Raw genomic sequence first — 17,350 nt, 5'->3', positions numbered from 1 at the left:
TTCTACAACTCAATGAAGTCCAGTTGAAGGCCGAGATTGATAGATTCTTGTTGTCGCGAGGAATTAAGGGCTACGGGGAGAACGCTGGTAAGTGGAGCTGAAATGCGCATCAGCCATGATTGAATGGCGGAGTGGACTCGATGGGCCGAATGGCCTTACTTCCACTCCTATGTCTTATGGTCTTATGGTCTTATGGAAATACCAACATGACTTCAGGTAAAGCAGCATTTTACTTGGATTTCTGTCAATCTAGTCTACTGTATTTACTGCTCACAACAAGGACTCCTTTACATTACAAACACAGACTCGGTGACAGATTTATGGAACTCCTCCACCCTGTCCATCAGAATGACCCTGACCTCCTATTTGCTTGCCATTTTGATAAACCACCTTGCCTTCATGCTAACATTTCTATCTTGGGCTTGGTGCAATGAAACACGAAGACCAACACTTCATTTTTCACTGAAGCACTTTATAGTCTCAAGGTCTCAATATTGTCTTCAATAACTTCACAAACTGACTGCATTATGTCTGTTCTCCATTTTTCTTGCTTTCTGTCACTTTGCTCCCCCTCAATTCCGCCCACCACCTCTCAACAACACCTTTGTCTTTTATCGGTCTCTCCCTGTACAGAGGACCAATTTTCTCACTCTAAAAACCTTACTTCACATCCACTTTATGTCTCCTTTTCCCTTGAACCACTATTAACCACCCCTTTGACTTTTGCACTGGACATTGACACTATCTGATCCCCCTACTGGCCCCATCAAAAGTATTTTTTAAAAAAACATTTTGCAACATCTTATAGTTCAGAAGAAGTTATACTAAACTCAAAATATTAACTCTGTTTCTCTCTCCACAGAAGCTGCCAGACCTGCTGAGTTTCTTCAGCATTTTCTGTCTGTCGTAACATATCCAAATTGGGTTGATTCAAATAATGACTTAAGGGCTCTTGTGGTACAGTGCTAGTGTCATAGCATGTCTGAGCAAGCTAATAAAAAATTTCTACAAGGCAACTGCTGAGATTCTTTTGGGTCAGCAGTAGTGTCCTTACCTTTGGGTCAGCAGGTGTGGGTTCAAGTCCCACTTGCTCCAGCAAGTAGAAAGGAATCTGATCAAATACTGTAACAGAAATGGAAACAAAACGAACAGAGCAGAGTACAGAAGCATATGGTTCAAGTCAGAATTTCTGACACTAAAACCCCAAGGCTAATACAAAACTAGTCTGAGTGGTTCAAATACAGGTTCAACAACATCTGGTTTAACTCTTACCATTGGTGGAGATTGTGTTGCTTTTGCTGGCAAGGGACACACTCAGAACTCAATTTGCCTGAACAAACTTGGGAAGTGCAAACCATCCCTTCACATTCTGGACTCGAGCACCGATTTTTCTCAAGCTACTTCCTCAAGGTAGCTAAATTCTCAGCTTCAACCTTATTCTGAGCCTTGTATTCTGGTCACCATGGAGATAGTAAGCATATTGTTTGGTATGTTTAATAAAGGGGTATCATGTGTTCACCAGTTTCCATTATCAAAGCTTGCTGAAGTCAAATGTGATTATCTGCATATTGCTGTGATCCAGCTGGGAAGATCAGGCATATGAAAATTACTTGTAACAGTCAGAACCTGCTGTTTAGCTAAAATACTAGGAGAGTTTAGCAAGTGAAAGATGGAGTGAACTTGTGTGATGTATTAAGACCTAAAACATAGGAATAGGAGTAGGCCTTTTGGCCCCTCAAGCCTGCTCCACTATTCTATAGGATCATAGCTGAACCTATATTTCCCCATAACCCTTGATTCCCCAACTGATAGGAATCTATCTATCTCAGCCTTAAATATGCACTAGAACTCTGCTCACACAGCTCTGTGTGGCAAAGAGTTCCAAAGACCCTCAACCCTCTGAGAGAAGAAATTCCTCCTTATCTCGGTCTTAAATTAGCACCTTTTTATTCTGAGACTATGCTGCCTGCACCTACTGTTTCCCATGAGGGGAAACATTCAGCATTTACCCTGTCAAGATCCTTAAGGATCCTGTATATTTTAATATTTTTAGCTATTCTTTTAGCGACATAAGATTCTTACTTTTTGGGACAGAGAGATAGACAGAGTGGCACCAAGAGAAGCTTATTGAGCAAAAGAAATGAAGATAAAATTGAATGAACCAAACCCTCTACATATAACACAATTTGAAAGGTTAAAAATACAGGGTAAAATATACTCCTATCTATCCCAATACCTTCACTTTACAGCACCTAAACACCAGTGGAAAATAGAGACATGAACCATCATGTCAATAGATTTGACTTAACTGTTTCTCTCAATTCCTGGTTTTTGAGACTTTCATAGATTCACCCTTGATTGGTCACACAACTGAGCATCAAACTTGAGAAGGTTTAATAATCTTTTCAGGGCTCTAACCGAACACTTCTCTTCTGGAACTTCCAAGCAGAAGTTGTTACTCTGAGGTAACCTATCTACTTTCTTTAGGTGAAACTGTTTCACAGAATCTTTGTAGACTGAAGAAACCAAACATTTTCTGGATAATGTTTTTTTTCCCCTAAGCTTGGAAAATAAAATCCTTTTCAAATAGAACACAGGGTAATGTTCCTCATAATTTGCTTTACCCACTTGTAAGACTCTTCCAGTGTAAACAAATTCCCATTATCACCCAGGGGTATCCTCTTTAAGACAGGTTTAAAAATCTCATGGATCCAGAAATACTGAAAAGTTCATAATTAAACCCACTCATCCAAAGAGACCAAAATCATGTGCCGCTAGTTCAAAATCCAAAGTTTGAAATAAATGATGACATATAAATCATGCATCTTACATGGGTGGCATGGGTGGCTCAGTCGTTCGCACTGCTGCCTCACAGTACCAGGGACCCAGGTTCGATTCCAGCCTTGGGTGACTGTCTGTGTGGAGCTTGTCCATTCTCTGTGTCTATATGGGTTTCCTCCCAAAGTCCAAAGATGTGCAGGTCAGGTGAATTGGCCATTCCACATTGCCCACAGTGTTAGGTGCATTAGTCACAAGGAAATGCGTCTGGGTGGGTCGGTATGGACTTATTGGGCCGAAGGGCCTATTTCCACACTGTAGGGAATCTAATCTAATCTAATCTAATCTTACATCTCACTTTCATTTATTGTCTTAATTACTTTCCAGGATTTTATAAGTTGTCGAGATTAATTAGGATTTACAGTTCAGTACTTCTGAAGCCATGCACTTGTCATTGCCTGTGCATTGAAACGCATCGTTTTGGGTTTTCAGAGAAACCCTTCAGTTATGTCTGTCAACCTTTCAGGAATTTTAAAAATAATTATCTGTAAATGTTTTGAGATGTTCTGATAGATGCTACATTTATTTTTATTTTTCTTATTTACTGAGGCAGTCTTGTGGTGCAGTGGTAATGTTCTTACCTTGGGCCAGATGCTCTGGGTTCAAGTCTCACCTTAGGCCTTGATGCCACATAAGTTGGCTACACGGGTTGAGTATATGGATCCATCCAAAATGACTGAGGAGGAGAGATTGCTGGTCACCCATAGCCATGTGATAGCTGCAGTATAACCGCCTCTGCCGTTTGAAGGACTCCACAGGCAATTTCTTGCCATTAGCAATGTCATCCTCACACTGAAGAACACCCAGATAGAGACACAGACACATCTTTTTCTCTTTTTCAGTTGGACAGGTGTTGTGCCACTGTACATTTAGTTTGGGTAACCCATGGCAGGAGAGATTGTTGGTAAGGATACTGAGGGGAGGTGGTTGCATGGCTGAAAACTAACAGCTGCAGATTTCAAACTGTGATGAAATTTCCAAGACTTGGTTATCAACTAACGTCATGACAGATTTCTAAGAAAAGTGGTTAAAGATGTAATGCACTTCACAGAATTAATTGTCCATATTGACACCATATGCATCTCTGAATTGCCATTCATGTTAATGCTGTAAAATCACAGCAAAGGTATTTGAAATATATTTTATTCAGACTGTAAATGAAACATTATTTTATCCCCATGTTTCTAGCTATAACTAATTCACTAGTATATTAAATTGTGCAAATTGGGAAGCTAAGTGAAAAGAAGCATGGACCATATATGGGGAGATGAATATTCTTTGACCCATTTATTGGATGTTCCTATTTTTGACAGGCAATCTACAAGATGGTGTCCACTGTGATGAAGATGCCTGAAGATGAAGCAACACCAGAGAAAAGAACAGATAAAATCTTTAGGCAGATGGATACAAATAATGATGGTAATTATCAAACTGCTCCTTATCATGTTTCAGGCAAACCTCTCAACTTTCACTGTCTACCCTGCCTTTTGAGACATTAAGAACTTGTGGCATTGTCCTGTCATTATGTCTTTTTGCCTCTGTGACTGTAGTAGATTATATAAAGAATAATATTTCATTGCACTTTGCTGGTACAAAGGCATGAAATTGTAAAGCCAAATAAACTTTCTCTAAAAAAAACTGTAAACTTCTAAGTCTAATGAGATGAACTAAAGATTAAAATTAATTATCATTTCTCATTTAAAATTAGAGATAATTATAATGCTAATTTTAACTTTGCATGATAGAAGCTCCTGGGATTTTTGACTCCCTAGCCTCGTGACATTACATGAGCTGCAATCTTCGAGTAATGTGAGAATCAGCCCATTTTTTCATGATCTTCAGCAATAGTTTAACAGATTCATATCACATTTCTGTGCATTGTATACTAACATAATTGCCAAATAATAGAATCTTATTTACTAATTAGGTAAAATTTCATACCTGGGAAGTTAGTGTAAACGCAATAGCTAGTGAGTTAAAATATTTCACAAATGGTTTCCACTTTAGTCATGCCATGTTGTTAACATTAATATTGCAGTAATAAATTCATCTGTTTTTTATTCATTTTGCACAAATGTTATTTGAAGTAATAGCACCATCTTACTCTATACCTTTTTTCTTTTGTAAATTGCGCATTCTCGTTTTTTTCTGTTTGGGTTATTCTAACTATACTTTTCGATGATTTTTTTACATTTAAAACCGTCCTACCCAGATTTATTTTGAAAGTTGCCTGATGGGGATTACAAATCAATCCAGGTTATAGTCCAACACGTTTATAACCTGGCTTTGTGTGATTTTTAATTTTGTCCACAGCAGTCCAACACCAAGTAAATCAATCCCAAACATGCTTCCTTGCATTCAACTTGGAAGATGAACGTAACACCAGCCATTTACACCATTTCCCTTGCAGGTTCTTAATATTTTTTGTGCTGCTTCACTTGGCTTCTGTGAATGGATTTGTCACTGAATCTAATCAAGTTATTTTACTCTGTTGGTCAGATTAGTCTTTCAAGCAAGACTTGATGACATGAACAGCGCCGATTTATTTCTCGTGAAAGCTACATAACTTTTGTTGATCTTAAACGCACTGAGACAGAATTTAGTTACTGAGGCAGGTAGCTTGGGTCGAGAAATTTCCTGACTAACTGGATCTTGAAAGGGTTCAGAAGAGACTGACAAGGATGTTGCCAGGGTTGAAAGATTTGAGCTATAGGGAGAGGCTGAATAGGCTGGGATTGTTTTCCCTGGAGCGTTAGAGGCTGAGTGATGACCTTATAGAGGTTTATAAAATTATGAGGGGCGTGGATAGGAGGATAAATAGACAAAGTCTCTTCTCTGGAGTGGGGGAGTCCAGAACTAGAGGGCATAGGTTTAGGGTGAGAGGGGAAAGACATAAAAGGGACCTAAGGGGCAAAAGTTTCACTCGGAAGGTGGTGCGTGTATGGAACAACTTGCCAGAGGAATTGGTGGAGGCTGGTACAATTGAAGCATTTAAAAGGCATCTGGTGGGTATATGAATAGGAAGGTTTAGAGGGATATGAGCCAAGTGCTGGCAAATGGGACTAGATTAGGTTAGGGTATGTGGACAGGTTAGACTGGAGGGTCTGTTTCTGTGCTGTACATCTCTATGACTCTATGACCTATTTCAGTTTAAAAATGCCTAAAATCATAAGATCTTTGGGCAGGCTAGGTCTGAATGAAGTCTCACCAATTGACCCTGAAAACAGGGCATTGGCTACTATAGGTGTGGATACGTACTGAGGTGACATGCTTAGAAGAGTCAAAGTATGGGGCTGGAAAAACATAGCAGGTCAGGCAGCATCCGAGGAGCAGGAGAATCGATGTTTCAGGCTGGACCCTTCATCAGGACTGGAGGGGGGAAGGGGCTGAGAGATAAATAGGGGATTGAGGGTGGAGCTGAGGGGAAGGTAGATGAAATAGTGATAGGTGGTTGTAGGTAGGAGGTGATGATGATAGGTCAGTGGGGAGGGTGGAATGGATAGATGGGAAGGAAGATGGAAAGATAGGTCAGGTCAAAAGGGCAGTGCCAAGTTGGGATGAAGTGGGGGAGGGGAGATTTGGAAACTGGTAAATTCAGTGTTGAGGAGAAGGCCCAGCTCAGGTCTTTGGAATTTTTATCCTCATTGTTCTAGAAAACTTTAGGCCAGTTAGCTCATACCATCCACATACCCTCATCCCTGACCTATGGCTTCTCATGCCCTTCATGCCAACTCATGGCCCACAGTATCCTCTGTGCCAACTTCACAGTTATTTACCCAGTATTCAACATGGCCAGACCTCAGGAGCTGTGGAGATAGAAAAAGATAAGATTCTAAAAATCTAATGTATCTCTCACTCTATAAGTTCGTCATGAAAAAAATTCACAGAAGCATCAATCTCCTCAAATATTTTGTTTGAAAACGAAAAAATGTTCATGCCGATAAACATTTAATAGCCTATTTAAACTGTCAATTGTGTTGTGAACTAAGAGCTGAGATAATTGTAGCTTTTGAAAATGAGCCAAACATTCATTGATGAATAGCTCTTGGAGATAAATTGACAAAACACACTTGGCATGGGTTATTGTGATGCAAAGGTAGTATCCCAATCCCACTCACCATAGAGGTGTCCATGTCCAACTAAGTTAGTAATAAAATGTTGCTAAAGAACTCTTGTCAAACTGCCTGATTAAATGCTGCACCAGCTGGCCTGTCAATCAATGGAATCCAGCAAAGGGATTTTTTTGTTTTCAATCTCTGACAGCTGCTGCTGATTTTAGTTTAACAACTTAATTTTTTAAAAACTGAGACAATTAAAGACAATTAAATCTTAACCATCCTTTGAGAGCACTTGGATCTGCTCCATGAATTTGTGACTCCCATATTGGAGATTAAAGCTCTTGGACCAACAACAATGCCAGGCCCATCTGAACCCAAAGCTACATTCAAAATGTCCTGCTGTAGTTGGGTTTCCCTCCTGTATGAATGGCAGCCTGCCCCACTTTCCTACCATCAAAACTATGACCTGTTATAAATGGAGATTGAATTTGACAATATGGGTTCAAACTGCCATTTTAAAAGCTTGTGTTTTCCTCTTGATGCCACAAAAATCCAGCATGCTCTCTCAGACATGGTAAATATGTCGGGGACAGGTTTTAATCATAAAAGTCTCAAATCTGTTTTTCTTTCTTCTTGAAAACAGAGTTTGATGAAATACTAAGTATCCCAACCATTACATCACATCTGTGTCTCTTATTTATTTGAATGGCATTTCTTGGTGCCTTAAGAAGGCTACTACCTTTTGAATCAAAATAGCTTTTCCTGTTGATCTACCACATGCTGCAATGCTTAAGTTATCAATTGTATCATAAGAAACTGGGCATGGATATGGAGGAGAAAGTGAGGACTGCAGATGCTGGAGATCAGAGCCGAAAAATGTGTTGCTGGAAAAGCACAGCAGGTCAGGCAGCATCTAAGGAGCAGGAGAATCGACTTTTCAGGCATAAGCCCTTCTTCAGGAATGGATATGGAGAAACCAATCAGACATTTATCACCGCTAACCATTATGTACAAAAGTATATTCACAGGCCCATAAGTGTCTGGTCTAACATTTGGATAACACATCAATATGCTTGCATAAACATTTGAGACATCATTGTTAACTCAGAATCACTGAATTGTTACAGTGCACAAAGAGGCCATTTGAATCATTGTGCCTTGCATTGGTTGGCTGAGCATTTTATCTTAGTGCCAATTTCCTGCCTTTTCCCCTAACCTTGCACATTGCTTCTATTTGAATAGTTAGCCAATTCCTTTATTTAAACTTGCCTCCACCACATATCAAGGCAGTACATTCTATATCTCAGATCCATAAGTGTGAAAAGTTGTTTTTTCTCTCACCTCCCATTCACTTCTTTTGCAAATTGCTTTGATTCTGATTCTTCCATGAATTTCCCCCTGTGACTCTGTCCACCTTCCTCACTATTTTGAAAGCCTTCTCTATGCTCTGTGCTCTCCAAGGGAAACAGTCTAAGATTCTCCAATTATTCCTCATAATTGAAGTGTCTCATCCTTTGAACCATTCCTGTAAACCTCTTCTCCATCTCTGTTACCTACGTCTCCCAGTATTCCATACACCCAGTTATTAGTTTCTTACATATTATCCTGGTTCCAACACCTCTGTTAAATGAATATAAATCCTTCCAGCAACATAAGCAAAATACCCATAAGAAACTCGGTCCTGTCTTTGTTCAGATGCAACCAATCCAATTGTACTACTTTCATCTCCCCAGAGCCAATCCCAGTATCCCAGGAATCTAAAACTTTCCCTCTTGGACCATCTTTCCAGCCACTCATTTATCTCTCTTATCCTCCTATTTCTGTACTCCCTTAAACATGGCACTGGGAGTAATCCAGAGGGTATTACTTTATAGGCTTTGCTTATGAGCTTCCTAACTAGATCCCTACATTTCAAAGTAGGGACCACATCCCTCTTTCCAATCTATGTCATTAACATCAATGTAGACTATGATCTCTGGCTTTCACCTTCCTCCTCCTCCTCACTCTAGCAGTCGTTCTATAATGTATTTGATGCTAGCGCTGGGGGGGGGGGGGGGCAACAAACCATCCTGGTGTCATTAAGTCACCTTTGTCTATTCTGTAAGTAAAGGGTCCCTTATCTTTCTGCCATTCCACTCCTTATCCTCTCCTCCTGTACGTCTAGGCCACCTGTGGTCCCACAGGCTTTACTCTCGCTGCACTCCTATAAAGATCCATCACTCTCACCATCCAGAATGAAAGATTGGTTGGTGAGTGATCTCTGGAGATTCCTAGTGAGTGATCGCTGGAGATTCCTGCACTTATATGCTTTTAAATCACAATGTGATCACCTCTCTGAACATGCTATCAGCAAAATCCTCTGCCTTACAGGTGCACCTCAATGACTCTAACCATTGCTCAAGTTTGTGCAATTGATAATATTTCACTCCACTGGGTCACAAGAAGTTTACAAGAATGTTACCAGTGTTGGAGGATTTGAGCTATAGGGAGAGGTTGAATAGGCTGGGGTGGTTTTCCCTGGAGCGTGGGAGGCTGAGGTGTGACCTTATAGAGGTTCATAAAATCATGAGGGACATGGATAGGGTAAATAAACAAAGTCTTTTCGCTGGGGTGGGGCAGTCCAGAACTAGAGGGCATAGGTGTATGGTGAGAGGGGAAAGATATAAAAGGGACCTAAGAGGCAACCTTTTCATGCAGAGAGTGGTGCGCATATGGAAAGAGCTGCCAAAGGAAGTGGTGGAGGCTGGTACACTTGCAGCATTTAAAAGGCATCTGGATAGGAACATGAATAGAAAAGGTTTGGAGGGATATAGGCCAAGTGCTGGCAAATGGGAGATTAGGTTACGATATCTGGTCGGCATGGACGAGTTGGACCAAAGGGTCTGTTTCCATGCTGTACATTTCTATGATTCCATGACTCTATAATAAGTGTCCACAACTACCCAAATGGCACAGGGCAGGCATTCTGCTTGGCTAAGCTGCCCTGCCAGACCTTAACTTACCTTCAAGTTATTTTACATATTGTGACTTCAATTACTTTATCCTTTCTCTTGTATGGTTAACTTAAAAGTAGAGATCAGTACAAAGTAGAAATTCTACACCCTTTCTCACAAATCAACTTCCTCTTCTGTACCTATTTCTTTCTTTCTCCTAGTTCAAAAGTTTTTATTTTTCAAAGTTACTGGAGTTCAAATAAGTCCCTAACAGCAGTTGCTCATCACCAATCTCTTGAGTTTCTTATAGCAATCAATTATTTGTCCATTAGTAGTAGGCACTGAGTAGAAGAGAACAAATTGATGTGAAATGAATTGATTTTTCTCTCGTTAGACTTGAGTGAGAAATTCCATTTTCACAAGCTGCCTGTAAAACTATCTGTAACATTCAAAACTGAACATTAATTTGATAATGCACCCCTTTCCTATTTACAACTGTCTTGCAGGTAAATTGTCCCTTGAAGAATTCATTAAAGGTGCCAAGAGTGACCCATCCATTGTACGATTACTACAATGCGACCCAAGCAGTGCATCTCAGTTCTAAGGGGACATGGTAGTATCAACACTGATCGCCTGAAGTAAAGGACCGAGCTTTCATTCCAGCTGGATTGCCAACCCTTTGTCTGACCTCCATCTCATCATGAATTGATCCTCCTGCCATAAGAGAGTGCTTGACTAACATGGATAGCATATTCTACCCAATCTGTCTTCAAAGGAGCTTTTAGTCACTGCATTGTCACTTTTGTGTTTTCTGTACAGTGGAACATCAAGCATGCCAACACTTTCAGGGCATTAGTGGGCAGTACGTAACGTTCTCCACTATGAATCAAATGTAATGCACATGTTCAACATTGGCCTACAATCCAAACATACAAAAAAGACATTACGAATGTAAAGATGCTACTCCCTTTAATACCATACATGGGAGTTTGTGAACATGCTTCAAGTACATTGTAGCTGCTCTAGTTTTTGCTCTTGTGTTGCAAACCTAAAACAACTACAATTCCTGTAATGATCTAAACTGCTCTGCATGTGAATTTTTTTCTTCATGAGCAGTTTCACTCAGTGAGCCCCAATTCACTGTGGGACATGTAGTTTATGTTTAGAAAGCAGGAGAGATATCACAAATATGATTGCGAGATGAGGTTTAAGCTGGGGCAAAATGTTTGAGTGGCTCCCACCTTTTCAGTGAGATTGTCGACATGTATACAGAATGTACCCTGACTATAACTTTGACTTTATAATACAATGCCCATTTCAATCAAGCACCACTGTGTTAAAAATTAGATTGTTAATTAGATCCCTTTTTGAAGATGCTTAAATTCAGCAGTTTCCCAAAGCATGGTTTGTGAACCAATTACTTCACGGCAAACAGAAACCAACATGAACTTGTCTAAAATTGTTGAAAAGTACTATTTTCTCCTTCATCTCATGTCAAACTAAAAATGTGACTAATCTCCAAGATTCCATTTCACCTCATGGTGAAAAGGGGGAAACAGTTACCATTGGGGTGCAGGTGTGGAGTGTTTTGGTGGAGGAAAAGGATCAACTTGCTCCAGTTTAAATTCCCCCCAAAAAATGTTGTTTGAGTATATCAAGTCTGACAAGACTGGATTTGTCCTTGTCTCTATGGATTTAAGTGCCGTACAATAGCGTTATATAGGTCATCCTAATGGAAAAGTCCTGTTTGCAATGTTTTTAGACTACGTGGTGATTGACTCTTGCCTTTGATGCATAAGTGACACCGTCAAGTGTGTAAAGTCATAAATAAGGTTGATTTATGTACTGGATAATCATGGTATACCTCACTTCTACTCTATAGTATAGCCAATATTCATAACCCAGCACCGTCCGTGCTGTTACAACTGCACAAGGGAATACTTTGGATAGATAGGCTACATAAACCTTCAGTCTGCTCCTGCCTGAAACTGTTACCAACCCACAATGTTACAAGACCAGAACTGAAATGGATATATACTTAAACCTCCCCATAAGTACACAATATCTGTTATAGCAGGGGTGTGTTACATGGTTTCAGATCTGGAGGAGCCATTAGCAGTGCATATTAAATCATGGTAAAGGGGATTGTTGTAATGAAAAGTAAATGTATTTTTAAAAAAAATTGTGGTGATGTAATTCATCTTCAAATATTAATCTAAATTAAAATGTCATTGTTTTAAAGCAGGAATTGAAATGTTTTTTTTCTCCCACTTCAGTGGAATTCAGACTGATTTTCTACCTATTAAAAGCAGTGTCTTAACAGGGTTTAGCTCAAAGTCAATGAGATTTCTGTCCTATGTTTTATTTACCTGGACCTAATACATTGTGACCTCTCCAGTCTGGAAATCTATTGTTCAGAAATGTCAGCCATCTAGAAATTTAGCTAGTTTGGATAAGTGAAACATTTTTGTTTTACTGCTTTGTAATGTTTTATCACCATTTTATTTTTCACGTAAATATTTATATCAACATATTTTCTTGTGCACGCATTTGTGATTGGGCATTCTCCAGTCCTATAATCCAGAAAATTCCACTATCCAGAAACAAATTGGACCCAAGCATTCTGAACTGGAGAGGTTACAAAGTGATGTTTAATGCTTGGTATAAATGGGCGGATTCTAATGATTTTGTTGGACTGCGGATTTAAAAGATTGATTTCAACACCTTTTGAACCAGGTGGTGATCAGCACTGACACTTGTGTTCGAGCTAACAAGGTGAAAATTAGCTTCAATTCCTGGTGGCAGCAATTCTCACATTGCAGCTCATGATCCTAATAGGGGTCACAGAAACAGTGACAGGGTCACAATCAGTACACAGATGTGATGCTAGCTATAGAAAATTTCAGTCAGGAGCCAATAGCATACAGTTCCTAGCATTGACAAGGGTGCATCGGTCATAATTTGAAGAATGGATGGAGGGCTAACACAGACTGAAGGTTTTCTGGAGGGACCAAGGACAGCAATCCTGCTCCTACTGCTCCACAAACAGAGCTAGAAGAGCCATTCACCTTTGAGACCAACACATCAGGCCTTCCCATCATTCACTGTTGAAGTCTGTGGCATTGATGTCATCTGGTTTGAACATTGGCATCTTAATTTCTTTCTTTCTTGTTCTATGGTAAGTAGTCTTCACTGGCAAGGCCAGCATTTATTTTCCATCCATAATTACTCAGAATACAGTGGAGAGTCAACATGGAGGCCATAATAGGCAAAGAGTATGGCTGAATTCCTACTTGAAAAGGCATTGGTGAGCATTTAGTTTAAAAGTTAGTGGCCTATTCCTAAAATTTAATCAATTGAATTGATTGGCAGAATTCAATCTGCCATGGGAGCATTTGAACTTAAATCCCAGTGTATTCGCCTTGACCTCTTGACTACTAGTCCAGTGACATTACCACTATACCATTGTGATTATTGCATCTTCCCAGTCCAGTCCAGACCAATACTGCCCATTCAATGACACCATGACTGAGCTTTTGTTTTAATGCTACTTTCCTGCACTATTCCCTGACCCTTGATGTTTTTAATACATAGAACTCAATCAGCCTCAACCTTGAAAAAGCTCAAAAACTGAGCCTCCCAAACCCTTCATCATCAGAAGATTCCGAAGAGTCACCACCCTCTGAGTAAATAAATTCCTCCTCATATTAGTCCTGAGTGGCCATTTCAGTTATTCGGAGGCCTCGGAGCAGACTGAAGGGACCGATATCATGCCTTCCTCTGCCAATCCAGCAGGAGGAGGATGCCACTTCTTTGCACCACCCTCTCCACTAGGACCTCAGGTCCCTGTCAGAAACATGGCACCATCATCCCCTTCTATGATATCATCAGAATGATTCTGTCACTGAGCAAGTCAACTTTGGAACGCCAGTGCACCCCAGGCTTTCAAATGTGGCAAAGATACCAGTCATTCTAGTCTTTCAGCAGGTATCCATTGAGGGTTGAGTTGTTCTGGAAATGGTGCATAGTAACATGGGGTAAGAACACAACAGGAATGCCACTGGCCAGGGTAGGTAGTTAAGGAGACACATCAGACTCAAAGTGTTAACTCTCTCTGTTTCTCTCTCCACAGATGGTGCCAGACCTGTTGTGTTTCTCCTGCACTTTCTGTTTTTATTTCATATTTCCAGCAACTGCGATATTTTGCCTTTAGTTATTGAGGCATATGTTTGGTAAGATACAATGAGAAATCTTGTTTGGTCTCACAGCAAGAAACCCTCTAAAAATCTCAATGCAATTACACCACCAAAAAAAGAGCAAGATTCAGCCAATTATTTACACAAGGAATGTTAGCAAGAACGCAGAAAGTAATACAGTAGAATTTAAAATAGCAGTTTATTACAAGTTTGAATACTTGCAAATGTCATCAAGTTTAATCTCTATTGGCCAAATGTCCCTCACTCTACAATGTTTACTGCTCAAAATTAAAACTGGCACATATCCATAAGTTGCAACTAACAACAGGTGGTGGAACTATCAAACCAGAAGAGCTCCATTTTCACAACCTCAAGATGTTCCAAAACACTTAACTAAAGGACATTTTAAGTATAGGTTCTGTTGTAATGCCGCAGTCAATTTGCTTCCGCCATCAATGATGTGATAATGACAAGATAATCTGTTTTTATTGTGTTCATTGAGAGGATCTTTTACATCCACCCATGACAGTAGTTGGAGCATCAGTTTAACATCTCATAGGAACAATGGCAGCACTATGAGTCAGCTCTTCCACGGTAAGATACTCTGCCTATAGAAGCAACCAACACCACTGAACACCAGAAGCTATAGAGGACAGATGAAATTTCTGATATTCCTAAATAATATTTTTGTGACCTGTGTCTTATGGCTTTGGCTGAAGGAATAATATAGGCGAAAGTGAGGACTGCAGATGCTGGAGATCAGAGTCCAGATTAGAGTGGTGCTGGAAAAGCACAGCAGGTCAGGCAGCATCCGAGGAGCAGGAAAATCGACATTTCGGACAGGAGCTCTTCGTCAGGAATGAGGTTGGGAACCTCCGGGGTGGAGAGATAAAACAGAGGTAGGTGGGGCTGGGGAGAAGGTAACTAAGAGTGCAATAGGTGGATGGAGATGGGGATAAAGGTGATAGGTCAGAGAGGAGGGTGGAACAGATTGGTGGGAAGGAAGATTGACAGCTAGAACAGGTCATGAGGATGGTGCTGAGCTGGAAGGTTGGAACTGGGGTAAGGTGGGGGGAGGGGCCTGGTTGTATTTCCAAAGTAAAATTTACATAATATGATATGGATCGACTGTTTGCATTGACTATCTGAAAATATAATTCTGCAAATACAAATTCACCCCATAGACTTATGTGTGTGTGTGCATGCAGGAGAGAGTGAGTGCATGTGAGAGTGTGTGTGTTTGTGTGTGTGCAAGCTTGGTAAAGTGTGTGTGTGAGTGTGGTGGAGTAAGCCTGTGAGAGGGTGCATGTGTGTGTGTATGAGAGAAGGTCTGCATGAGTGTATGAATAGGTGTAAGAGAGAAAGTGTTTCGTGTGTGGGGTCACCTGTATTGTGACATGAACCCAACGTCCCGATTGAGGCTTTCCTCATGGATACCAAACTTGGTTATCAGCCTCTACTTGGCTACTTTGCGTTGTTGCCTGTCCTGAAGTCCACCCTGGAGGATTGTCACCTGAAGGTCCAAGGCCGAATGTCCCTGACTGCTAAAGTATTCCCTGACTGGGAGGGAACTTATCTGCCTGGTGATTGTTGTGCGGTATCCAATCATCTGTTGTTGTAGCATCTGCTCAGTTTCGTCAATGTACCATGCTTCGGGGCAACCTTGCCTACAGCGTATGAGATAGACAACAGAGGTCAAGTCACACAAGTACCTGCCACGTATACCATGTACGTGGTAACCTCAGGACATTGTTAGTATCTCTTTTGTTATGTTCTTTTCACATTCTTTGTACGCAAGAACAATGCAGTGAACTATCTTAACTGTTTTTACTTGCTTGTCCCCACCTATATTTGAAAGAATGTCTATGTATGGAAGAATTCTGAAAAGTGATGTGAAAAAGTATTTGAATATCCTTTTATTTATAATTGCGTAATAGTTAATAAATTTTGTGGTGAATTGGGTGCTAGAAATTGGGCTGAATTTATCTCACGAAAACTATCAGTGATGAGGGAAGGTTACCTTTAGCATCTAAAACTATATGGTATACATAGATATTGAAATGTGACATTATTTCATATTACCTTCCACCACTGTGTGAAATAATTGTGGAACACAGGATTATATTCTCCACTCAGGAGTCTAATATGATTAATGCATTTGTTTTCTGCAATAATTGTCTCTCTTGCCTTTCAGTAAAGTTTCTACCTGACTATCTGACTTTATTTCTCCCTGTATCGACATTTATATCTCCATTACAAGGTTGCATATAACTTAAGAGAAAACTTCTTATTTCACATTATTTTTAAAATCACACTTGTGTCCTCAAAAAGGTGATAGCATCACAACCAAATTCGCCAGCTTTGTATCACTATTAAATACTAGGATTATTGGCTATGGCAGTCCTCTGAGGATTTATCTCATGATGCATAATTTTATGCACTTAAAAAGAAAGCCAGTTGTGGGAATGTAAGCAATGGTTCTTTTTCTAATTGTGATCACTTATTCCATCATGTAATAATTTTATCATATTGCTAATTGTAGTTTATTGTACTTCATTCACTGTATATTTGGATAGTCCTTTTTTTCTTGCAAAATGATCACCAAAGCTTTTCCTTCTTACAGTTTGGCTGTTCTACAGAATCATCAACAGGTGCAGATGTCTGACATGTAGTGACATACTGCAATCCTGCTAATCTTTCTGACAGTACATATTCGCAGTTTCTGTGGCTCAATTAGCAAAACAATAGATCAGTTCAAAAGTTCAGTTAATTGGTCAAGAAGCAGCAAATAGAATTCTTTGATGTTTTTCATCATTGATGGCACTGCTTTACCTAATCAAATTGCAACATTACAGATATTTGTTTTTAGATTTTATCTCCTAAAAGTGAAATAATCTTTTGTATAAAGAAACAAGATCGCTTCATTCAAAACTCTGCCAGGTCACCTTCATCCCCCTCCGTCCATGCATCAATGAATTTAATACACGCGATGACGTCGAACACTTCTTCTGCCGACTCCACCTCCGAGCTTACTTTTACAAACAGGACTCGCGCCCACCTTCCGAGGACCCCTTCGCCCACCTCCAACACACTGCATCCACCTGGACACCCCGCGCTGGCCTATTACCTGCCCTCGACCTCTTCATTTCCAACTGCCGCCGGGACATTAACAGCCAGACAGTGTAACCATTCACACTGGGTTTCATCATTAACAGGAAATAATTTTATTCCAAAGTACATAATTTTAACAAATGGGAGAAGAAAAAAGAATTCCTTATCTACTGCTATGCAACTTAAACTATACTCCTTTAAAGCCAAATATACA

At 40.0% G+C, this 17,350-nt stretch overlaps 1 protein-coding gene across 3 annotated transcripts in view; it reads left to right on the top strand.

Moving 5' to 3' along the window:
- Window positions 1-12,070, top strand: part of LOC122563655 (hippocalcin-like protein 1) — a 149,843-nt gene extending 137,773 nt beyond the window's left edge. For 2 of the 3 annotated variants that reach the window (XM_043717677.1, XM_043717676.1), the window contains exons 4-5: window positions 4,152-4,257; window positions 10,336-12,070. In XM_043717677.1, coding sequence (XP_043573612.1) covers window positions 4,152-4,257; window positions 10,336-10,433 — 204 coding nt within the window. In that variant the 3' untranslated portion in view covers window positions 10,434-12,070. Of the gene's footprint in view, window positions 1-4,151; window positions 4,258-10,335 lie in introns of those variants that run through there. The other variant, XR_006315685.1, reaches the window with a different exon arrangement.
- Window positions 12,071-17,350: the final 5,280 nt, after the last annotated feature.

Source organism: Chiloscyllium plagiosum, chromosome 27 (assembly GCF_004010195.1).
Source record: "Chiloscyllium plagiosum isolate BGI_BamShark_2017 chromosome 27, ASM401019v2, whole genome shotgun sequence".
Taxonomy (NCBI): domain Eukaryota; kingdom Metazoa; phylum Chordata; class Chondrichthyes; order Orectolobiformes; family Hemiscylliidae; genus Chiloscyllium; species Chiloscyllium plagiosum.
This window is presented reverse-complemented; position numbering and strand designations above follow the sequence as displayed.